This window comes from Trichosurus vulpecula, chromosome 7 (genome assembly GCF_011100635.1).
Source record: "Trichosurus vulpecula isolate mTriVul1 chromosome 7, mTriVul1.pri, whole genome shotgun sequence".
Lineage (NCBI taxonomy): Eukaryota > Metazoa > Chordata > Mammalia > Diprotodontia > Phalangeridae > Trichosurus > Trichosurus vulpecula.
In genome coordinates this window covers 35,515,207-35,538,680 of record NC_050579.1, presented here as the reverse complement: position 1 = coordinate 35,538,680, position 23,474 = coordinate 35,515,207, and the positions used below count along the sequence as shown (strand labels likewise).

The 23,474-nt window shown below is 53.0% G+C and overlaps 1 protein-coding gene across 7 annotated transcripts in view; it reads right to left on the bottom strand.

Annotated features, from left to right (window-relative positions):
- The window catches only part of MYO18A (myosin XVIIIA), a 152,961-nt gene that overhangs the window by 31,057 nt on the left and 98,430 nt on the right, over positions 1-23,474 (bottom strand). For all 7 annotated transcript variants that reach the window (XM_036767278.1, XM_036767277.1, XM_036767279.1 and 4 more), the window contains 14 exons: positions 23,052-23,211; positions 20,566-20,752; positions 18,249-18,492; positions 15,626-15,735; positions 14,391-14,456; positions 9,841-9,969; positions 8,572-8,715; positions 7,365-7,454; positions 7,001-7,120; positions 6,650-6,761; positions 5,928-6,055; positions 3,422-3,576; positions 1,099-1,222; positions 805-1,005 (listed from right to left, as the gene is read on the bottom strand). In XM_036767278.1, the coding sequence (XP_036623173.1) occupies positions 805-1,005; positions 1,099-1,222; positions 3,422-3,576; positions 5,928-6,055; positions 6,650-6,761; positions 7,001-7,120; positions 7,365-7,454; positions 8,572-8,715; positions 9,841-9,969; positions 14,391-14,456; positions 15,626-15,735; positions 18,249-18,492; positions 20,566-20,752; positions 23,052-23,211 (1,970 nt within the window). The remainder of the gene's footprint in view (positions 1-804; positions 1,006-1,098; positions 1,223-3,421; positions 3,577-5,927; positions 6,056-6,649; positions 6,762-7,000; positions 7,121-7,364; positions 7,455-8,571; positions 8,716-9,840; positions 9,970-14,390; positions 14,457-15,625; positions 15,736-18,248; positions 18,493-20,565; positions 20,753-23,051; positions 23,212-23,474) is intronic.

Sequence of the window (23,474 nt, the reverse complement as noted above, 5' to 3'; positions counted from 1 at the left end):
TCTCTTCTACACAAAGGTGGGAGACCATGGGTGCAGAAGACTGCATATACCCTCAGACTTAGGTAACATGTTAGTGAATTTTGCTAAGCTGCTTCTGACTTATCTTTCTCTTTTATTCTTTCTGAAGAGCTAGCTATCGGGGCAGCAAGGTGGTGCAGCAGATAGAGTGCTGGCTGTGGAGTTCAAACCCAGCCTTAGACACTTGACGCTTGCTAGCTGTGTGACCCTGGGCAAGTCGCTTAACCCTGATTGTCCCCCTCCAAAAAACAAGAAAAGAAAAAAAAGAGCTAGCTATCTAGGTGGGGACGAGGAGGAAAGACATTTTGGGAAATGTAGGTGATGGAAAAACAGAAGATATTAATTAAAAAAGAAAGAAAGAACATAGTGTGCTACCTCCCACAGATGTCTAGCTGGGCTCTGTAAGCAGGGTTAAGATGAGTCCCTTTCTCCCCTACCAACCTGGGTGAGGAGAAACAGACAAGGGACGCATCATAGGCAATGTGGTATAGCAGGCGTTGAGTCCCATGGCTCGTGGGATTAAGGAAGATCTGGGTTTGAAACCCACCCTGACTTACTAGCTGTGTGACCCTGGGCAAGTCATCTGGGACTCAGTTTCCTTAACTATAAATGATGATGACATTAGCACCTACCCCTCGGGGCGGGTGTTGTGAGGATCAGATTTATTTGTGGAGAGCTCAGCACAGCGCCTGGCACAGAGGAGACACTCAGTAAATGCTGGTTTCCTTCCTTCCTCTCATTGTCCCTGGCTCCTTCTGTATCAGCGCCCTGCCGCGCCCCCCTTACCTGCTCCAGCATCTGGATGGTCCCCGCCTGCTCATCCAGCTCTTCTTCCTGATCTTTGGTCTTGGCTTCCAGGTCCCGGAGCTGCTTCTTGATCTTGGCCAGAGAGGCTTCGTCCTTGGACTCCTGAGAAGAGATGTCCTGGAGCTCCGCCTCCAGAGAGACGACCTTCTGGGTGAAGCCAGCAATGTCCATGTCTTTTTCCTAGAGCAAGAAAAGAAAACAGGTCAGCCGAGGATGGGGATGGGATTAGTGAGTCTGGGACACCACCGGTGGGGGCTCAGAGCCCATACTCACCTCCATCTGCTGTTTCAGGCTGAAGACTTCAGCCAGGAGGGCATCTTTCTCACGGTGTAGCTTCTCCCGTTGTAGCTTCTCCCGCTGGGTCTCCTCGTGGGCCTGGGAGAGCTCGCTGTCAAACCTGGGGTAGGACGGAAAATGTGGCAGTGTAGATCATCAGAGTGAGGGGGGTACTTCTGTCCTGCTGCTTCCAGACATGACTAGGGAGTTGTGGGCAGGAGAACGGTGCAGAGAATCCTGGCAGATCCTTGAGATCTTGACCTGGAAACAACCTCAGAGACCACCTAGTCCAATCCCCTCACTTTATAGAGGGAGGAAACTAAGACTCAGGGCAATTAAGTGACTTGCCCAAGGCCATGCAGGTGGTGGGACTTGAACCCAGTTCCTCTGACTCCAAAACCAGTCTTTTTTGCAATGTACTGCACTGTCTCTTTGATACTTATGGGCAGGGGCAGCTGAGTGGTACAGTGGATAGAAAACCAGCTCTGGAGTCAGGAAGACCTGAGTTCAAATGTGACCTCGGATAGTTACTAGCTATGGGGCAAGTCACTTAACCTTGATTGCCTAAAAAAAAAAAAGATACTTGGAGATAGACAGGGATCCCAGATCAAGCCGTGGCCCTGTAGCAGTTAACTCTCATCTCCCTTCCTTGGGGCAGTCAGGAGTGGGTCATTTACTCTGCCCCATGGACATAAAAGGCTTCTCCAAGCCTTCTTCCTAAGGCTTTCACCTGAGAGGCAGCATGGGACCTGGAATCAGGAAGAACTGGGTTCCAATCCAGTTTAAGACACTAGCTGTTTAACCCCTCTCGGCCTCAGTTTCCTCATCTGGACTCTCAGGCCCTGGCTAAGCCGGTGGTCCAGGCAGCTTGGTGTGCTCACTCTGACCTCTGGGAGCAGTCAGAGACACCACGGGCCCCACACCACACTGCACCCCCTCCCAAGCTGCCGCTCTCCCCTCCCTGCCTTCCTGCTGTGCCCAGTTGGCAGTGTGCTTCAGCGGGCACATGGCTCGGGGGCCTCTCTCTTCACTCCTTCACTCAAGTCATTCATTTCCCGCCCAGAGACCCTAAATAAGGAGCAAATTGCTGAAGTTCCTCTTAACACCTTCTCTGAATAGCTAATCAGGCAGTCCCTCCCCCACCACAAACTCCAGGCAGCCAGACCTAATAAGGTGCCCAGTGGAGCTCAGTAGCACGTTAACTAGCCTGGGCTAGCGCTGTCACCCAGGGGGCTCCGAGGAAAAGGGAGCAGGGGAGTTCTTAGATTGGTCCTGCTGAGGATGCCAGTCTCTGGGGAGAGGATGGGTCATGGAGGCTGCTGGGGAGCGGGGAGGAGTGGGAGAGGTCTATGGGGGGATAAGACCCCCCCACATACCATCAGTCCCCTAGAACTCAGGCCCAGGAGGTCCAGCCGCATTAATGGTGAGCTCTGAGAGGGCCCCTTCTCTGGCTCCACCACTCATGGACACTGTTCTTACTGGAAATCTCAGAGGCATGAACTGGTCAGCAGGCCAGTCGGAGGAAGGTGTGCCCAGGTGGTGCGAGCCCTTTGGCACTGGCAGAGGGGCCTCTCCTTGCCATCCCAATGGAACTGGGATCTGTTCTCACCCCCCTGGGGTTCCCTATCCTCCCCAGGGGGGCAGAGGCTCCTCAGCTTTCCCTCCTCTCCTAATGAAGAAGCCCCCACTAGGGAAATTAATTTAGATTGGATTTCCTCCAGTGAGGGCTGTGCCCCCCTCCTTTGTGTCATTACCATAATGAGATGGAAGCATCTCTCGCTCTGCAGTTTAACGACATCCGAGTCAGGAGGGTGTGTTTGTGTAACTGAGTCAAGCTAAGTGAAAGGGAACGGGGGCTTTCAGGGGCCGGGGGAGGGGCTGGGGGGCTGCAGGGAAGCAGGGAGCCCTGGATCCTGGGGAGGCCTCAGTGGCTGCCCTGTCCCACTAGGTTTAATGACTGCCCCAGCGACAGGGTAAAGACAGCAGGCGCCCAGAGTGGCCACAACAGTCTATCTGCCCAGCCTGGCTACTGAGGCCTGTGCCTCCAACTTATTCTGAAGGCTCATTACAGACATGGAACTAGCCCCTCACCCGACACCTGGGATGGTGGAAGAAGTCGAGCGTGTGTTCTCCCTTCTTTTCTGCCCAGTCCAGGGTGGGAGGATTGCACTTGTGGGGCCTGTGCAATGTATTATGGGTCTCTTGGCATAAGGGATGCGGGGCATCCCTACCTTGACACCTCGGCCTCTGACTGAGCGAGACAGAAAAGCAGAAGTGGTTGGAAGCCGGGGGAGGGGCCTTAGGGGTCCATGTCACCCACCTCCTCTGCTTCTTCTCCAGCTCATGGTTGCGCACCTGCTGGCCCTCCAGGTGCAGCCGGGTGTCCTGCAGCTCCGCCGTCAGCCGCTGACACTTCTTCTTGAGCTGCTGGTGGGTGCGCTGGCTCTCATCGCTGTCAGCCTGCAGGTCTACCAGCTGTGGAGTCGAGTCAGAGAGAGGGCAGGGAGTTAGGGCAACTCCAGGGCTGTGGGAGAGAAGCCGTGGAGCAGTGGAGTAGAATGTGGGGGTTGAGTGCGGGGCGGGGCAGAGAGAGAGAGGAAAGAGAGAAGGAGAGGAGGGAGGGAGAGAAGGGGAGAGGAAGGAGAAAGGGAGGAGGGAGAGAGAGAGAGAGGAAGAGAGTAAGGAGAAAGAGGGAGGGAGAAAGAGAAGGAGGGAAGAAAAGAGAGGGGAGGGAAAGAGAAAGGGAAGGAGAAAAGAGGAAGAGAGAGAGAGGGAGGGAAAGGGAAAAAGGGAGGGAAAGAAGGAGAGAGAAGAAGGAGGGAAGGAGAGAGAGAGAGAGACAGAGAGAGGAAAGAAGGAGGGAAAGGAGAGAGAAAATAGAGGGGAGATGGAGGGAGAGAAAAGAACAGAGGAGAGGGGGAGAGAGGAGAGGGAGGCAGAAAAGGACAGAGAGGACAGAGAAACAGGGAAGGAGGGAGAGAGAGGAAGGGAGGGAGGTAGGGAGAGAAGGAAAGAGAGAGAAGGGAGAAAGGGAGGCAGAGGGAGGGGAGAAGAAGAAGAGAGGGAGAGAGGAAGGGAGTGAAGAAAGAGAGAGAGGGAAAAAGCGAGGAGGGAAGAGAGGAGAGAGGAGGAGGGAAAGAGAAGAGAGGGAAGGAGAAAGGGAGAAAAAGAGAGAGAAGAGGGAGAGGAGAGAGAGGGAGAGAGAAGATAGAAGGGAGAGGGAGGAAGAGAAAAGAACAGAGGGAGGGAGAGAGAGAGAAGAAAGGCGAAAGGGAGAAAGGGAGGTATGGAGAGGGAGACAGGGAGGGAGGGAAGGAGAGAAAGAGCTTGTGTAGGTTCAGGGAAGAGCAGGAGGAGCAGGGAAAGGAGGACCATGGAACACAGGGGGAAGATGGGGTGGGGGCCGGTTGGAGAGACTGGGAGGTCAGGTGGGGGGAGGGGGTGCAGGCTAAAGGCAAGAACAATGACTTAATGGGACAGAAATGGAGACTGACTCCAGGCACAGACTGAGACCTGTTTTGGACACAGCTGATAGGGGAAAGGATCTTGCATACTTGTTACAAGGGTTCCCCTCCCTGGTCCCCACAGGGTGAGAGGGGAAGAAAAGAGGTTTTTGTTAACTGAAATTAAAATAAAGAAAAAAGAAATAGCTCTAGAAAGCTTGAGATGAGAAAAACAAAAGGAAGAGTCAAAGGGAAAGAAGGAAGGAAGGAGGGAGGGAAGGAAGGAAAGAGGGAAGGAGGGAAGGAGGGAGGGAGGGAAGAGGGAAGGAAGAAGGGAAGGAAAGAAGGAAGGAGGGAGGGAAGAGGGAAGGAAGAAGGGAAGGAAAGAAGGAAGGAGGGAGGGAAGAGGGAAGGAAGAAGGGAAGGAAAGAAGGAAGGAGGGAGGGAAGAGGGAAGGAAGAAGGGAAGGAAAGAAGGAAGGAGGGAGGGAAGAGGGAAGGAAGGAAAGAAAAGAGGAAGGAAAGAAAGAGGGAAGGAAGGAAAGGGGAAGGGCAGGAGCACTGTTTAAGCATATAATGTTTCAGGACACTGCACTGAGGATACAGAGACAAAGTGAGCCAGTCCCTGGCCTGGAGGAGCTTCCCTTTTAGCAGGGAAGACACCACACATGGAGGGGGTGGGGGTGGCCAGAACAGAGTTTGCTGGGGGGCCACAGGGATGGCAGTGAAGGAGCTGTTGGCAGACATGCCCTCTCCAGAAGCCACAGGAATGCTGCTTTGCTTCTCCGGCCCGAAGCAGGAGTGGGAAGGTGGTGGGGGGAGGATGGGGAACAGAGGGGACATGAGCTCTGCAGCAAGGCCAAGGGGAAGCTGGCTGGGGGGAACTGATGGGTGGAATGTGGAGCATGGTCCAGTCTGGCTCAGGCCAGATCTACTGGGCTAGGTGAGTTTGCATTCAGTGGGTCACCACTCATCACTGGATTGGGGAGGAGAAGCTTTGGGGTCAAAAGTCAGGGAACTAGGATCAGGAAATAGGCTGTGTGGGATAGTGGAAAAGTACGCTGGCTTTGGAATCAAGGGCCGCAGGTTCAGATCATGGCTCTGATGCTTCCCGCCTGTGTGACCTCAGACAAGTCAACTACTTAACCTCTCTGGACCTCAGTTCCTTTATCTTTAAATAAGGGTGGTTGGACTAGCTGGCCTTGGACGATCCTTCCAACTGGATATCTCAGGCCCCTCCAGGGACCAAGCCCCGGCATCAACACCAGGACCCTCCCAGAAAAGTCGCCGAGCAGGAAGGAGGGGTCCCCCTCACACCGGGCCACCCCAGGCCTACTGAGCATTCCCTCGGCCAGGACTCAGCTCCCTCTCCTGCCAGGCTCACCTTTCTCTCCAGCTGCCTCTTACTCTGCTGCTCGGCTTCCAGCTTGTCCTCAAACTCCTGCTGCAGCCGCTTCTTGGTGAAGTCAACCTCTCGTACCGCTCGCTCGTACTTCAGGCGCCATTCCCCACCTGCACGAGGGGTATGGGGAAGACTGAAGGGCCAGGCAGCAGGGCTGGGGGTGAGCTGAGCCAATGACAAAGTGAAGGATGAGGCAGGAGGAGCTTTGGGGCTGGGTGCTCGAGCAGGGCACCGGGGAGGGCAGATTCTCCTACAGTCAGGGCTCACTGGCCTCTTTTCCCCCAGCAGGGTTCCCACCACCCCTGAGCCTAACTAGAGGGGGAGACTATGGGGCTATGTGTGCTTGGAATAAAATGTCATAGGCCTTTTGGGTGTGACGGTCCCTTTAGGCAGTCTAGTGAAACCTACAGACTCCTCAAAATAATATTTTTAAATAATTGCAGGAAATGCTCAGTTTTAGAGGTAATTTTTTAAAATGTCATTTTTCCCCCATGCAAGTTCACAGATTCCCTGAAATCCCTTCAGGGCCCCCTTGGGGCCAGTTTAAGGACCCCCCAAGGAGGATCCATCTCATCCAGCCCCCTTATTTGACAGGTGAGAACACTGAGGCCCAGAGGGTATGACCTGCCCAAGGGCACATGAGCACCCAAAGCAGGGTCTGTGCCTCCACGCCTGCCCACCCCCGCTGTGGGCTGGACACTCACCGGAGTCGTCATCATCCATCTCCCCATTGAGTTCAGTAGCTCGGATAAGCCTGGCCTCCATCACCTCAATCTCCATGGCTTCCATTTGCTTTTTCAAGGCATCATACTGGGTCTGCGGTGTGGGAGGGCAAGGGGTGCTCAGAGAAGAACCCCCTCCACCTGCACCCCCCCACCTGTGGACAGCCAACCCCACGCTTGATTTGCTTCGTTCCAAAGCTGTGAATGGGTGGCTAGGCGAAGAGTAAAATGCGCCGATTTCCTCTCTGGGGAGAAGAAGGGCCCAGAGGGGCTAAGCTGGCCGGCTTCCTCTGCCCTAATCCTGCTCCTCCTCGGTCCCCTCCTCTTCCTCACCTGCAGCTCCTTCATCTCCTTCTCCGCCCGGAGCCTCTCGGCTGCCTCAGCATCCAGGAGCTGGGAAGCTGACTCTCCAGTGTTTCGCTCATCCGCCAACTCTGATGTCAGCTCTGAGATCTGGGGGAAGAGAAGAGTCATCCCAACTGCTCTCCCACCTGGAGACTGGTACCAAAGCAACTACCACCCAGCAACGCCACCTGGGACATGAGGCTCCTCTCAGGTCACACAGGGAGGCCTCCCACCCCCTCCCCTCACCAGGTTAGTCTCTGCTGCCGCAGTGCAGAGGGACAGAGGGACAGAGGTTGGGGGCTGCCTGCCTCGGGTAAGCAGGGCTGGCCAAAGGTCAAGGAGACCCACTTACTCGGGTCTCTAGCCGGTCGCTATTAAGTCGAAGCTCATTCCGTTCCTTTTCCACCTTCTCAAGCTTGCTCCGAAGCTGCTGTATTTCCTCCTAGAAACAGAATAATCAACCAATTAGTGAGCATTTATTAAGCATCTCCTGTGTGCCAAGCATCGTGTTAGGCACCGGCCATTCAAAGACAACAATGAAGTCGTCCCTCTCCCCTAGAGGAGGTTCCACTGTGTAGAAGGAGGGACAGTTTGAGCCCCTGGCCTTGAATTCTGGCACCAGAGTCTGTCTCCTTGAAGACCTGGGTTCAAATCCGGTCTCCGACACTTACTGTATAACCTTAGGCAAGTCAAATCTCAGGTCCTCAGTTTCTCTCTCTGTAAAATGAGGGTGCGTGGGGACTAGATGACCTGGCACTAAACCAATGATCCCGGGTGAAGGTGGGGGGATCCAAGAGTCAATGACTGTCAGCCTGGGGAACTTTGGGGGGCCAAACCAAGCTTGCTCTAGAAAACCAACCAATGCCTCAGTTGTGGATCCAGGGACACTCCTAGATAAAGAGCCAGGAGGGAGATATATGGAAACACACATGGGAGCACTTCCCCCCTACCTCCACCCACTACTTCCAGGCAGGTACAGCTAGCCCACCTCACCCTCCTATCCATCCCCTAACACTGCCCAAGCACAAACAAGAAAAGCTGTGGACAGAGGGGACAAGTCCAGACTCGAGATGCCTGTTTGTTCCTGATAAGAGAGACAGCCATGGTGAAAACAGACACACCCCATTCAGTGGGTGGGCACCTTTCACTCCTGTGGAGCATGTGGGCCCGAGCCCTGGTCAGGGGAGCCCTCTGGGCACTCTGAGAGCAGGTGCCTGACTGAGCCTGTGGGGCAGCAGAGAGGACTCAGGTTCAAAGCCCAGCTCTCAGTCTTACTATTGGGCAATTTTCTGGGCCTTGGCTGGTTCCTCTGTAAGATGAGGGAATGGGATAGACACTGCCAGCAGGAGAACATGTTTGCTTCGCACACATTTGTTACAAGGATTTTGTCTTTCTCTTTTTTTGGGGTGGGGGTGGGGATTGGGAGAGAGAAGACGCTTGTTGTTCATTGAAACAGTAAAATGAATTTTTAAAACGTAAGGGCATCATAAAACGAGAGGTGGGATGAGATGGCCTCCCGGCCCCTGCCAAGCCTGCACGAGCCCAGAGTGCCCACTCACGTCCTTGCCACGGATCTGCTCCTCAGACAGCTGCACCTCCACGAGAGGCCGCACGGCCGTAAAAAGCCTCCACCACGGCCAGTCCTTCACCCCCTGGTTCTTTTTAATGTTCTTCTGGACGCAGCGAATGGCCAGGTCTTGGATCTGTAATCACAGAAGCTCTCACTGACCTGGCGTTTCAGGGCTTCAAAAACCTTAAGTGTTACAGGAGAGGAGCCTGCGGCTCAGAGAGGTCAACTGTCTTGCCCAGGGTCACACAGCTGGTAAGTATTAGAGACACTGGGTTCAAATTCAACATCCAATGCTCACTACTGGATGACCTTGGGTAAGTCACCTAACTTGTTCCTCTGGGCCTCAGTTTCCCCATCTGCCAAAGGAGGGCACTGGACTGGACTGCCCTCCCACTCCAGATCCATGATCCCATGATCTCCTGGGGGTTTAATCTGCTTGGTTTTCCCGACATTGCTGTTTCTCTGCTGCCCCCGGCCTATAAGGGCAGCTGGAGGTGGGGGAGCGAGGCCTGACCCCCCACCTTGGAAGCCCCCTGTCCGGTTCCCATCAGGACTAATTTCATCTGTTTTATTGGCTGCCTGGTTTTTCCTCCAGCTCCGGCCTGGATGTATCATAAAACCTAATCTTGCTGAAACACAAGAGGCGTTGGTGCCGGCTGCTTTATGGACGTGCTAATAGGAAAAGGAGCCCCTGACACAGCTCCTTAATCTTCATGGAAGGACCCAGGATCCAGAGCCTGGCCCACCCCTAACCCCCAAGGCTCCTCTCTCCTTGGGGCCACACTGCCTCCTCTCAGCAGGGATGCCCCAGGGACTTGAGATGCTGATGCTCATCCTGGGTGAGGAAGGAACACTGAGGAAGCCACGGTAGGGATGGTGGCAAAACTGATGGATTTGGAGCCAAAAGACCTGAGTTCGAATCCCAGCCCTGCCACTTTGAACAAGTCCCTTCTCCACGTCCATAAAGTGAGGGATGACACAATCCCCGAGGTTCCTCCCAGCACTCAATCTGCTAAGATGCCTGTTCCCTTCCCCACTCCCTAGGGGTTAATGCAACTGGGAATGCCCTGGCCCACTTCCTGCATGCTATGGCTCCCATGTCCAGCCCCAGGTCCTACTTCTTGGTCCTCTGCACGTTTCCTCCCAAGTTCTTACTATAGCTCCCCCCCCCCAAACTGGGCAAGTAAGCCATAGACAGGGGTCTCTAGCCAGGACAGCAGCCAGATCAGGCAGGAGGGGGCCACCCTAGGGGTGGTACCTTTCTCTTCTGGAAGTGCTGTCGGGCCAAGTAACCGCGGCATGCTGCCTGGAAGAGGGTCAAATTCTTGCTGGTCTGTTCATCCCTCTGCTCCTCCAGTTGGGCCAAGGTGCCTGCCCGGAAAAATACCTGTGGGAAAGAAGAACCAGATAAAGGCAGGAAGCTAGGACTGGGTGGTCAGCAGGAAGTAGGGGAGCCAGGGAAGGAGAACTAGGAAGAAAGGGGGAGCAGAGACTGGAGCGTCAATAAAGTGAGAGGCTCCCTCTACAAGCCAGCAAGAGTCACACACGAGGACGGGGGGGGGGGGCAGGGGGAAAACCAGAAATAAATTGGTGGGGGACAGAGGAAGGGAACAGGGTACGCGCAGGCCACAGTTCTTGAGAGGGAGGTGGAGAAGAGAGAGGCCATGGAGACATCCCCTCTACAAAACCAGTGGTGGCTGGGGTCCGAAGAGGGGGCCACAGAGGTGGCATTTCCTATCAGCTGTCCGGTTGAAAATGCCAAAGGGTTCCAGGCTATTCCCCCCTCCCCGAAAAGCCCAGCCTCTGGCTTCCCACCTTTGAGGTCAAGGTTGGGGGTGATGATTACTGTAGGACTATCCAGGAGGGGACCCCAGCTCCCTCCTTTCTCGGTGGCTACATTAGAATTCAGAACCCTCCTGGGGCATAGGGCTATATAGGAAGAAGATGAGGGGAGAGAGAACAGAAGGGCCTTGGCCCCACCCCTGGCCCCACCTCTCCCCACTCAGTTTCCTCTGCTTTAATGTGGTGACGCCCCTGCTCCCAGTCCCCCACCCCTTTCCACACCCAAGCTTCCTCTCTTTGGTGGTAAAGCCAGTAGGGTAGGTGGTGGCTGGTTTAGGCAAGGGACCTGTCTTACAGGTTTGGGGCTGGAGGGTAGACGCAAGAGGCACCAGCCCAGCGGGCGCCCCCGCTCCCTGCCTCACCCCTCACTCTATCATGCTGGACCCGGCCAGAGCCAATGCCTTCTTTTGGGGGAGAAGGAGAATCGGAAAGGAAAACAACTCGGTCAGGTCTCTCTTGGCCTTGGTCTTCAAAATAAAGCCACCCTGAAGTGGCTAATTTTCTCTCTGCAGGGCACATGTCTGCCTTTAAGTCTGACGAGGGGCATGTGGGTAACGGGCGGTGCAGAGCAGCCAGCACTGGCCACAGTGAGCCAGGAGCTGGCCTCCTCCATGAAGCCATCCCCCCAAATGCCTCTGGATTAACGACCAGGAATCTAGTTCTGTTTGTTTTCTCCACTTCTTCTGTATGTACTTAGATATGTTCTTGTTGCCCCACCCCCTGCCAAGGTAATCCCCTCCAGGGCAGGGACTGCTGAATTCTGGCTTAAACAATACTTGAGAATTGATTGATTCTTCTCTAGGAAGGGCCGGGAGATGGACTGTGCCTAAGACTTCTGCCTCTCCATTTCTCCGGCCTCTCTATCCCTTTCTTCTGCCTTCTACCTAGACAGAGTGAAGGTCTCTGCTGAGGAAAGTTTGCCTCTGGAATATCCATCAAAACCTCCTTCCCCTTCCCCGGGGCAGTTCAAAGTCACAGCCAAACCCAGTCCTCAGGCCCTTCACCCTTCAGCAGCACACCCCGATTTAAGCTCCTGCGACACACTTTGGGTTTAAAGCCAGATGAGGCTGAGATTCTGCCCCAGGGGCTGGCAGTGAGGAAACACCCTAGTGATGCTCCCTAGGACCAGGCAGTCATACCTGGGCAGAATTCCTAGCTAACATGAGGAGGCAAGGGTGGGGGGTGGCAGAGAGAGAGAGAGAGAGAGAGAGAGAGGGAGGGAGGGAGGGAGGGGGGAGGGAGGAAGGGAGAGAACGAGACAGAGAGGGAGAGGAAGAGGGAGAGAGACAGAGAGAGACAGAGAGAGAGAGAGAGAGAGAGAGAGAGAGAGAGAGAGAGAGAGAGGGAGGGAGGGAGGGAGGGAGGGAGGGAGGGAATGAGACAGAGAGAGAGAGAGGGAGAGGGGGGAGGAGGAGAGGGAGAGAACGAGACAGAGAGGGAGAGAGGGAGGGGGGAGAGAGAGGGACAGGGGAGGGAGGAAGGGAGAGAACGAGACAGAGAGGGAGAGGGGGAGAGGGAGAGGGGGAGAGAGGGAGAGAGAGACAGAGAGAGAGATGGAGGGAGAGAGAGAATGAGACAGAGAGGGAGAGGGGCAGAGGGGGAGGGGAAGAGGGAGAGGAAGAGAGAGAGAAAGGGAGGGAGAGAGAGAGAGAGGGAGAGGGAGAGGGGGGGGGAGAGAGAGAGAGAGGGAGGGAGGGACAGGGAGAGGGAGAGAGAGAGAGGGAGGGAGGGAGGCAGGGAGGGAGAGAACGAGACAGAGAGGGAGAGAGGGAGAGGGGGAGAGGGAGACAGAGAGAGAGAGAGAGGGTGGGAGAGAGAGGGAGGGAGGGAGAGAACAAGACAGAGAAGGAGAGAGGGAAAGGGGGGGTGGCAGAGAGAGAGAGAGAGAGAGAGAGAGAGGGAGGGAGGGAGGGAGGGAGGAATTCCTGGAGGAAATAACAAATACAGCAGAAAAGACCCCAAACTTAAACTACTTTAGAGATGGGGGCCAGAAGCCTAAGGGTTCTAACTTGGGAATCCATAAACTTTAAATAATTTTTTGATAACTATATTTCAATCTAATTAGTTTCCTTTGCAATTCCACATATTGTATTTTATGCATTTAAAAATATTATTCTGGAAAGGGGTTCATAGGCTTCATCAGCCTGCCCAGGGGGTCTGGAACTCTTTCTCTAGAGCACATATAGCATTGATACTCTGCCTACCAGCCCATGCCCACTATGGCACAGCAGATCTCTGCATACAGGAGGTACTTGGGAAACTGTATCAAATTAGGCCTATATCACTCACCCCCAAAGGATGAGAGCCCTGAAAATCCCAGCCCTGACCTCTAGCCCTGCCTGAGGGTAGGAGCAGGCATTGGGGCTTGTCTGTCTCAGCCAAAGGAGCTAGCATGACTCAGAGCAGCACTGGAGCCAGACAAGATGGTCCAGAAGGGGACCAGCCTGGGAGGCACAGTGATGCTTTGGACATGCTTGGAAACCTGCTACCTGACCCGGAGAAGGGACCACGGAAACATTCCCCCCACCTCCTGCCAAGCCTCGAATCTCAGCGAGCCTGCCCATTACACTCTTCAAGGAGAATCACCACTGAATAGGGCATGACCTACTTCAAGGAAAAACCAAATTATTTCAGCAAGATCCTTGGTGCCAAGAACACCTAAGAACACTGAGGAGGGAGCGAAAGAGGGAAGGAGAGGGAGAGAAGAAGGAGGGGAGGGGAGAGAACAAAAATGAATAAAGGGAGGCCAAGACAGAGACACAAAACCAGAGACAACAAGCATAAGGAGCAAAGAGAGAACAATGAGAGAGAGAGACAGAATGAGAGCAACATGACAGAGAGGGGAAGGAGAGAGAATAAGGCAGAAAAGCAGAAAGACAAGACCATAAAACAATGAAGACAAAGTGAAAGAGACTAACAGGGACTGATACCAATGGGAAAAATGAGAGAGAGAGAGAGACAGAGACAGAGACAGAGAAACAGAGACAGAGAGATACAGACTGAGACAGAGGCAGAGACAGAGACACAGAGAAACAGAAAGAGACAGAGAGGGAGACAGAGAAGGAGAGAGACAGAGAGATGGAACAAAACAGGGTGATAGTGGGAGAGCAAGCCGAAACCAGAGCAAGCCCCCGCCACACACACAGACGCAGACACACAGACACACAGACACAGACACAGACACACACACACACATACCACAAAACCTCCTTGCCAAGCTCCCTCATTACTATTCCCTTCAATGCCACTCTCTGGCCTGGACAGATCCCTGGCATCAGGAGTTTCTTCCCCCTGGGCCCTGGAGAAGGCAGTCCTAGGCCCCTCTTCCTCCAGCTCCTGGCCTTTCCACCTCCTGCCCCCAGCCCCCTGGCCCACATACTTGGAGGACGATGGGCAGGTCAGTGCTAGGCGAGGGGCAGGCAGCTGGTTCTCTAGTGAGGAGGGAAGGCGGCAGACTGGCACCCGGGGGCGGGTGTGCCTGGCCTTTTATCCAACACGTTCCATTCACATGAGGAATTCAGCCTGTGGGAAGGCAGCCGCACAGGCTTCTTCCTGTCCCGCCTGCTTGTGGGACCCCGGCAACCACGGTGCCCAGCCAGCTCAGGCAAAGAGGGCTTTGTCCTCCAGGGCACCATGCTGTCACCCTCTTCCCCTTTTCCTGAGCCCAGCCTCTCCTCCATCTTCTGCCTCATTTCTCAGCCCAGGTTCAAGGTCGCCCTGCGCCCACTCCCACTGACATCACAGACTGCTCTCAAGGCACCAGATAATCCAGTTATTCAGACACAGGCGGCTGAGAATGGAGGAAGGAATCAGAAGGGCAGGGCTTGGAAGCTGCTCCCTGGGCACTCCTGAGGACAGGGCAAGCTCGGGGTGGGAGACGCTGCGGGAGAGGCGGGATGACCAAGGGGGAGGAAGGGAAGGTGCAGAGGACAGCAGTATCTTATCAGGCTTCTAGGGTCAGCTTACCCGACTCAGGCCCATGTACCAGCTGCTTTTCTCCAGGTCCAAGGACTCCAGTAATTCCTCCACAGCCTGGAGAGAAAGGGTAGAAGCCATCAGTGCAGCCAGGCCCCAACCCCCATTCTGGGAAGGAGGTGCCTCTGCCAGCAAAGGAAGGCTGTGGGGGAGAGGGGCACATGAAGGCACCAAGGGCAGAGAGATGGGACTTCTTGTCATCTAAACACAGGGCCCATCAATGGCATTTAGGGAGAGGGAAGCTGGAGGCCGGCCTGTGTGGAAAGTCTGCCATCAGAGTCTGCACCATGCCAGCCACATGCAAGCCCCAACTGGTGCCTCCCAGGGCTGGAGAGTGGGGGGTGCTCCCTGGAGGGCATTTCTTTGTGCACCCAACACTTAACCCAGTGCAGGCACACAGCAGGTACCTAGCAAATGATTGCTGATTGAAGATGGCCAGACAGGGTCATAGGATCCTAGCTCTACAGCTGAAAGGGATTTCAGAGACCATCTCATCCATTTTACACCTCATTTTACAGAAACTGAGGCACAAAGAGGTTAAGTAACTGGCCCAGGATCACAGAGGCAGTAAGCATCACAGGCAAAATCTGAACCTTGGTCCTTTGACTCCAGAGTCAGTCAGTCACAAGCATTTATGAAGCACTTACTGAGTGCCAGGCACTTTGCCCTTTCCTCGATGGCATGTATCTGATCCCTTCCATGTGGCTGGTCACTTCAAGACCCTGAGCCCAAACTTACCACTGTGGGCCTTCAGAGGGGGCTTCCAGTTTCACCATCCCTAAAGGCCATTGTCAGAGGCCTGAAGCATCAGACTCCCTCCCCTAGGCCTGGGGCCTGCACACCACTGTCCTGCTTGCTCCAGAAACCAGGGCTGCTGATGCTCAGGGCCGGCCTACAGAGTCCAGTCAGTCCTACATCAGTGGGGCATTGGAGATATCGGGTCTGACTGGGGACAACACAACCCACTTTTCAATGGGTTTTCCATATCTCCAAGGGAAAGAGGACAACCTCATCACTCTACCCCCCGGGGACAACGAGGTTCTCCCAGTGCCTCTAACCAAACACTTAGCCTGCATGTTGGGCATCTAACCCCAAGCCTCTCCTCTCCTTCCTTTGATGAACTTAGATGAGCAAATAGCACCCCCTCCCTAGAGGAGGAAAGGGAGTCCTGGGCTGTCAGAGACACCCCCAAAGGCCACAGGGAAAGAACGAGGGAAACCACCCACTCTTTTCTCATCCACAACAATGTAGTGGCGCCCATGCTTCTTGGTGAGGTGGGGTGCCAAGACGTCAAAACGTCGCCGGAACTCTGAGAACACCATGTGGTCAGGATAACCTAGATGGAAGAGAGCAGGGGCCATGTTGTCATCAAGGTTACGTCTTCCTGGAACATACCAGAGAAGCAGTGCCCAGGTGTGGGAGGCAACGAGCCTACAACTGAGAGGGCCCTCAGAGGCCAGCTAGGCTAACCCCCTCAACTGAGGCCCCGAGAGGCCAAGAAGAGACTTATCCAGGGTCAGAGATATCAAGTACCAGGGTTGAGATTTGAATCCAGACCCTTTGCCTTTATAGGTGTTCTGGAAGAGACCTCTGAGGCCACATAATCCAACTCTCTCATGAATAATGCTTTTAAATGCATAAAATACATAGGGTGACAAAGGAAATACAGCTATTGAAATACAGCTATTAAAAATATGTTGGCATTTAAAAAAAAACAACAACCCAACAACATCCTGGCCCTAAGGTTAAGCAGTAGTATGCATACAGTGCAGCAGGAAAGACTGAAGCTAGGCCTCAGGAAGGTCTTCTCAGGAGGCACTGGGCTCCTAGACTAGCCAACCCAAATAGGTTGTGGAATATTTGTCCTTAAGGGTCGATGTTGACTTTCTCACTCCTTCTCAGGATTTAGCCCCAATTAGAGGCTATGTAAAGGGCAAGAGGACCCTAAAAGTCACAGCCAGTGTCCAAAGTTCACATGACCAGGAACCTCCCCTGGTTCTAACTGGAGAACAGTGTTAGAGTGAGTAGGCCCTGGAGGAAACCGGACCCTGCAAGCAAGCGTGATGCCAACGGGAGGGCAGGGGCACAGGCAGGTGAGCTGCCCTGGAGCTCACAATTGGCTCTGGGCAACCATCCAACTTGGGAATGAGGCTGATGCATGTGCCTGATAACTGAAACAGGAGGCCAGGGTCCTCTGAGGGGCCAGGATGGAGCGAGCTATTGATTGTATCTGAATTGCAATTAAATTGATGGGCTGGGAGAGCGGGTGCAGACGCCCGGCATCTTAATTAATCATCAGCACGATGGATGGTTCGAGAGGCCCCGGGGGGAGGAGGGAGGCCCCCCTTTGCCGCCAGCCTCATCGACCCGCTTGTTTGAGTAAAGTACATTGATTTTGGTTCAGCGCGGTAACAATCTGGTTTTGAAATAATAAACACCAACTCCATATCAAGACATGGGGACAGATCAATGATTTATTCAGAGCAGTAAAGGGAGTCCCTATGTTGAGGCCTGGGCTGCTGAGAGAAGGGTTATGAATGGTGTGGTAGAAAGACACTCTCTCAGCCTCTCTCGGACCAGAGTGAGTGGGTTCAAAGGCCACTTGTGAAGTTACTACCTGTGTGACCTCAAACAAGTCCCATCCTCCCCCTGGGCCTCAGATCCCGCCTCTGTAAATGAGGGGGTTGGACCCTGAGATTCCTTCTACAGCTCTGAGCCTATGATGTCAGAAGGCTGCAGATGACCTTGGCCCTGGACTGCGTGGGACCTACTTGCCTGTGCCTGCTCAGACCTAAGCAAAGGTAAAAGGGAGACACCTCAAACAAACAGCATCTTTCATTCCAGTCTCCCCATCCACCCACCCCCCACTGAGATTACCAAACAGGGTAGCATCTACCTGACCTTTCTTAGGAATTCTAATTATTTAGAGACAGGTTTCCCCCCTTATTCTCTGCTAGGATCTGACCCAAGGTCCACGGACTCAAGGGATGGCGCCAATCCACAGTACCCTAGTCGGGTCAACTATTGTCACTGGAAATCTGGAGTGAAGTTAATGAGCTTTGGAATGACATTGATCCTTTATATTGGGAGAGAAGGGAAGGAGAGACAGGGATAGGAGACAGGAGTGCTTGGAAGGAAGGAGGGAGAGTGATGAGGAAAGAGAGAAGGAAGAGAGGAGAACAAAGACAGATAGGGAGAAGCGGGGTAGAGAAAAACAAGACCTGGGAAGATAAAGAGAAAAGAAAGGAGGGGTATAAGAAAGTAGGGGAAGGATGGACTGGGAAGAGAAAGGCGTAAAGGAAGGAGGAAGAGGGGAAGCCACCAGGGTTCCTCTGCTGGAGATATCCCAGAACCCAATTCCTTTCTAAACCTCTAACTCTTGAACCCACAATCCTCTTGGCAGAAGACCACCTGTCCTGATGTTGTTCTCCTAGGTCCTTGAGACTTGCCATCAGCCCTGACGCTTTTCCTGTCAGAATTTAAGTACTAACCGGCCTTTCTGTCTACCATGGATGGACAAGGTAGGGATGAGGCATGAGAGAAGGAAGAAAGAACTAGTGGGGAGAAGGAGAAATGGAAGAGGGAAAGAAGGGGTAGGATCAGGGAAGGGAAAAACAAGAAAGGAGGGGTACCACCAGGAAGTAGGTGAGGAATGGGAGAGAGGCAGAATTAGGACCTGGGAAGAAAGCAATAAGGAAGGGAAGGACTAGGGGAGGGAAGAAGAAAGAGACTCAAGGAAGGAAGGGCGGGGAAATGAGCAAAGGAAAAGGAAATGGGAAAAGATAGGTGGGGAGGGAGGTGTCAGAGAGAAAAGATGAGGAGAGAATGGAGGAAGAGGAAAGGTCCTACCTTGGCGATACATGCGAAGGGCGTCCAGAAGACGAGAGCCGCGGATCTGGGCCCGGAGCAGGGGGATATCCAGCGGCAGGAGGCCGGCCTCGCAGTGCTCCCCGGGAGGCAGGTCCAGCTCGCTGCTGCTGCTCACCCGGCGGGAGGAGGCCGAGCGGGGCTCACCTGCCCAGCCCTCAGCCACGGGGAGGAAGCAGTGAACGAAATGCAATTTTGACTTCCTGATAGTGTCAATGAGGGCATCCTGCAGGAGGGAAGGAGAGAGAGTGACCCTCAGGGGCCATCTACCATGAGGCCAACTTTTGTCTTAGTCCAGGAGAATCAATCAATCAACATTTATTAAGTCCCTACTATGCGCTAGGCACTGAGCTAAGTACTGGGGATACAGAAAGAGGCAAAAGATAGTTCTTCCCCTCAGGGAACTTACAGTCTAATAGGAGACACAAGTTTTCAGTGTCCCACTGCCCAGCTCCCACCAGGCATTGACTGGATGCTGGGTCCCATATTCCAGAGCCTACCCTGACCCTTGGGGTCGCTATCGTCTCTGCTGTAGACCATCCACCCTGACATTGCTCCTCAAGGTCCTCGCCATCTACCCTACTGCTTTCCCCGCCCAAATACTTCCTGGCCTTTCCATCTGCCATGAACAGGAAAGTCCTCCTTTATGGGCTGCCTTCCCCAATTAAAATGTGACCTCCTTGAGCCTAGGGACTGCCTTAATGTTCTATCTGTAGCCTCTGCACTTAGTCATGGAGATTTGGAAACAGAGCAGGTGCCCATCACCGGGGGAAGGGATAAACAAATTGTGGCACAGGAAAATAATGGAACTACTACTGTGCTGTAAGAAATGAGGACTCTGAAAACTACAGAGAAGTATGGAGAGACTTATTTGAACTGATGCGGGGTAAAGCACGCAGAAACTGCACAATAACACCAACAACGTAAACAAAAAGATGTTTTTAAATGTTACAGCGCACTGTATAAGGACTCCAAGGATGAAGTCTGGCCCCAGAAAAGAATCAAAAAGATTCCTCCCTGCCCCGTCTTTGAAGAGGTGGGGGACTATGTTAGGCGTGTGGCCTACACCCTTCAGCACAATTAATGTGCTGGTTAGTTTTGCAGAACTGTTATTTTTTTCACCTTTCTTTTAAAATCATCCTTATGAGGGTAGGAGAGGGCAAGAAATGTATTTGGGAATGATATCTGGAAAAAAAATATGAATGAAAACAAGGCTTAAAAGCCCAATGCACTGTGATTTGTGGCCTGCAAAGCACTTCTACACCTGTTATCTCATTTAGATACTCACAGCAACCCTAGGTGGTAGGAAGGGTAGCTATGACTATGCTCCATTTTACAGATGAGGAAACCAAGGCCAACTTGCCCTCAGAACACGCGGCAAGGAGATGCAATGGCAGGAAAACAACCTAAGCTTCCTTCCTCCTAGCACCATGCTGCTGGGACCTTAGCACTGACTAGGCCTGCCTCCAGAATGCTTGGATTCTTCTCCCTGGAGGACAGCAGATGCTTTGGTCATCACCTCAAAAGGCAGCTATTGGGACATAGCTTCAATCAATCAAATCACAACCTATAATATACACTAAGCCCTATGCTAGACACTTTGGAGACAAAGACAAAAATGAGACAGGCCCTGCCCTTGAGGAGCTTATATTCTATCTAAGCATATGATACAAAGCATAAGCAAAGTAAACGCAGGGTAACGTTGTGGGGAGGAGAGGCACTAGGCTGGCCGAGCCAGGGTGGAGCATCAGGAAAGGTCTTATGGGAGATACTGTAGAGACAGAGGACCTCGGTTCAAATCCTGCCTCTGAGGCTTACTACTTGTGTGACCTTGGACAAGTGTCCCAAAGTCTTCATCTGTAAAGTGAGAGTTTTTTTAAAGAGGCAGAGATGAGAAGGAGTGTGTTCCAGGCCACACAGACAGCTCATGCCAAAGCATGGAGGTAGGAAACTGAGCGTTATGGGTGAAGACAGCAAGAAGGCCCCTTTGGTTGTGCCACAGGCCCTGCGAAGGGAAGGGCAGTGGCCTCGGAAGGTCAGTGGGGGCCAGGTTGTGAAGGGCTTTAAATGCCAAGCAGAGAAGTTTGTATTTGATCCTGGGGCAATAGGGAGCCATAGAAACATGCTGAGCAGGGGAGTGACCCAGTCACATTGGTGAGCATCAAGAACTAGGACCCAGGGGAGCCCCTACTTCAAGACAGCCTCAGGCCCCTCTCCCTCTGGGGTGGATGCTGGACTCAAAGGGGAAGGGGAGGAAGAGGAGGGTGCCTGGGAGACCAAAGCCCTAGGGCATACTCACCACCTGGAGCTTGATCTGGATACAGAGAGACTTCTTCTTGACAGCAGCCACGCCAGTGGTGAAGGTCTTTCGCATGCTGGTGGCCCTGCGAAGCGCCAGCTGCGAACCCCCTTCCAGCCCCGCGATGGAGCCTGACAGCACCATGGCGCTGCCGGCCCGGCCCACAAACAGGTTACTGATGATCTTCCTAAGAAAGTACAGGGAAGAGGCAGTCAGCATAACTCAATGAGCCATGGCGGTCCAGCATCAGGACTCTAGTGCCAGGCACTACTCACGGCACTGGGGAGACAAAGACCAAACAGGTCAGGGGCTTACATTCCATTGGGAGGAAAACACACACAAAATATTTCCAATGTAAATAAAGAGCAATTCTGGGGATGGGGGAGAACGCTATTATCTGGTGGGGGCCGGGGGTGGGGATTAGGAAAGGTGTCATGTAGGGATGGCACTTGACCTGAACCTTAATAAGAGAAGGTAAGAAGTAGAAGAGAGGAAAGAACCTTCCAAGACACAGTAAGTGCAAAGGCAGGAAATGTAATGGGATATAAGAGAAACAGCAAGTAAGGCAGTTTGGTTGGGAGGGAGAGCAATGTATATTCACAATGTATCCTCTGTATAGGAGGATAGCTTGGGAACCACCCCCTCCCACCACCACCACCACCACCAAGCACTGCATATTATATGACCAAATTAACTCTGCAACTGTGCCTGGACGGGTAGTGCTAACCTGCTCCTCAATCCCTATCCACCTGCCATGGGTAACTTTCAAGACCAAAATGTCCATCGCTGGCTAGCACTCCCTATTAGAATGTAAGCTCCCAGAGGGAAAGGGCTCTCTTTGCTTCTGTATTTGGATAGCACAATGTCCAGAGAGCCAAAAAGACCTGGGTTCAAGTTCTGTCTCTGATACAGGTGCCAGTGGGGACTCGGAGCAACTCCCTTAACCTCTCAATGCTCTAGGACTATGTTCTCCAGGACTATAAATTGCAGGGTAGTTGGATTTGTAGAGGGAGTTTCTTCCCCTGGGAGGTCTCTAAACTAGTGAAATAAATGGCTGGTGCAGTCCCCATCCCAACTCCCATCTGCTAGTACTTGGCACATAATAATCATTTAACAAATACCTTTTCATTTATTGTTGATGCCAAAAAAAAAAAAAGGTGGCCATGCAACCTATCATAAGGCTCCCCTCCCTCCCCTCAGAAAACTTTTTATTCAATGCCTTTAATTATCACCCGGGGCTCACAGACACATAGATTGAGAGCTGGAAGAGATCTCAGAGTCCCCCTGCCTCATTTTACAAATGAAGAAACTAAGGCAAACAGAGGTCAAGTGATTTACCCAGGGTCACAAAGCTAGTAAGTGTCTGGGGTAGGATTAGAACCTCCTAGAGTTCTAGTCTAGTGATCCTTATGATACTTTATGATACTTTCTCCCCTTAGGATTTTGGAAAAGGAAGCAAAGTAGAACCATCTATAGAACCTACACAGAGAGTGGAGTGACCCAGGGGACCCAGAACTCCTGCCCACAGGAGGAGCTGAGTCAGAGATGCTCGGGGTATATTGGAGTTATAGTTTAAGGGTCATTTACACCGGACCAATTCCCATCAGGCCATGCCCATCTTAGGTCAGAGGCATCTGGTGGTACAGGAGATGGAGTCCCTGGCCTGGAGTCGGGAAGACCTGAGTTCAGATCCAGCCCGAGACGCTAACTGTGGGACCCTGGGCAAGTCACTTAACCCTGTTTGCTTCAGTTTCCTCAGCTGTAAAATGGGGCTGTTGTAAGGATCAAATGAGATAATTGTAAAGCACTTAACACAGTGCCCGGCACACAGTAGGTGTCATATACATGCTTATTCCCCTTCCCTCCCCTTCTCTCATACCCTAGAGCATTCTTAATTAGCACTTTTGTAACATGGACCATTGGGCAGTCCAGGAAAGCCCATGGGCCCTTTCTCAGGATTATGCTGCTAAATAATTGAAGGAAATGCTACATTTCAGTAAAAGGTGAGTATCATTTTCTTCCCCATCCAAGTCCATGAAGCCCTGTGAAATCCATCCACCGAATCCTGGTTAAGAGGGAATTGTGTGGGCTGGGCAGGGGTGTGGTGCAGGATCCCAGCTTTGGGGAGAGATTCAAACCTTGGACCCCCCGAGTTGTATCCCATGAGCCTCCCCTAAACAGAGAACTTAAATTTCATAGACCTCCAGTGGCTTCCTCTGTGGTGAGGCTAACCATGAAGCCCTCTGAATCATCTGTGGTTAACGCTAGCTTCTCCTGCTGCCACTTTGGAGCCAACAACAAAGACAACAAACATTTCTTAAGTGCCTACTGTGTGCCAGGCACCACAGGAAGCAGAAATGACCCCACTGACCTCGGAGATGCCCCATGGGGAAAGAAACCCTGGGCACCCTCCTCCATGTCCCCTGGTGGTCCATCAGGCTTGAGCCCATGGTCCTACTTGGAGCCACAGGGTCGGGGGGACTTACTTCTGAGAGTCCTGCAGCAGCCGTGGGGCATTCTGCATGGCTGGGTTCTGCTTGGCATAGTTCCGCCAGCCTTCCACGTTGTACTCCACCCAGTTGGTGTTGTGGCTGTGGCCCAGGAGGAAGTGGTGAGGCTTGCTGCTTCGGAGGAGGGGGCTCTGTCCTAGAGGGAAGAAAGAGAAGAAGTACTCAGGGACCAGCTCTTGAGGTTGGGGAGAAGAATTCTCCAAGGGTGACAAAGAACTGGAAGTTGAGGAGATGCCCATCAAATGGGGAATGGCTGAGCAATTGGTGGTATGTGATTGTGATGGAATACCATTGTGCTACAAGAAATGGTGAGCTAGATACTCTCAGAAAAACCTGGAGACTTACACAAACTGATGCAAAGTGAAACAGAGAACCAGGAAGACATTAAACACAGTAACA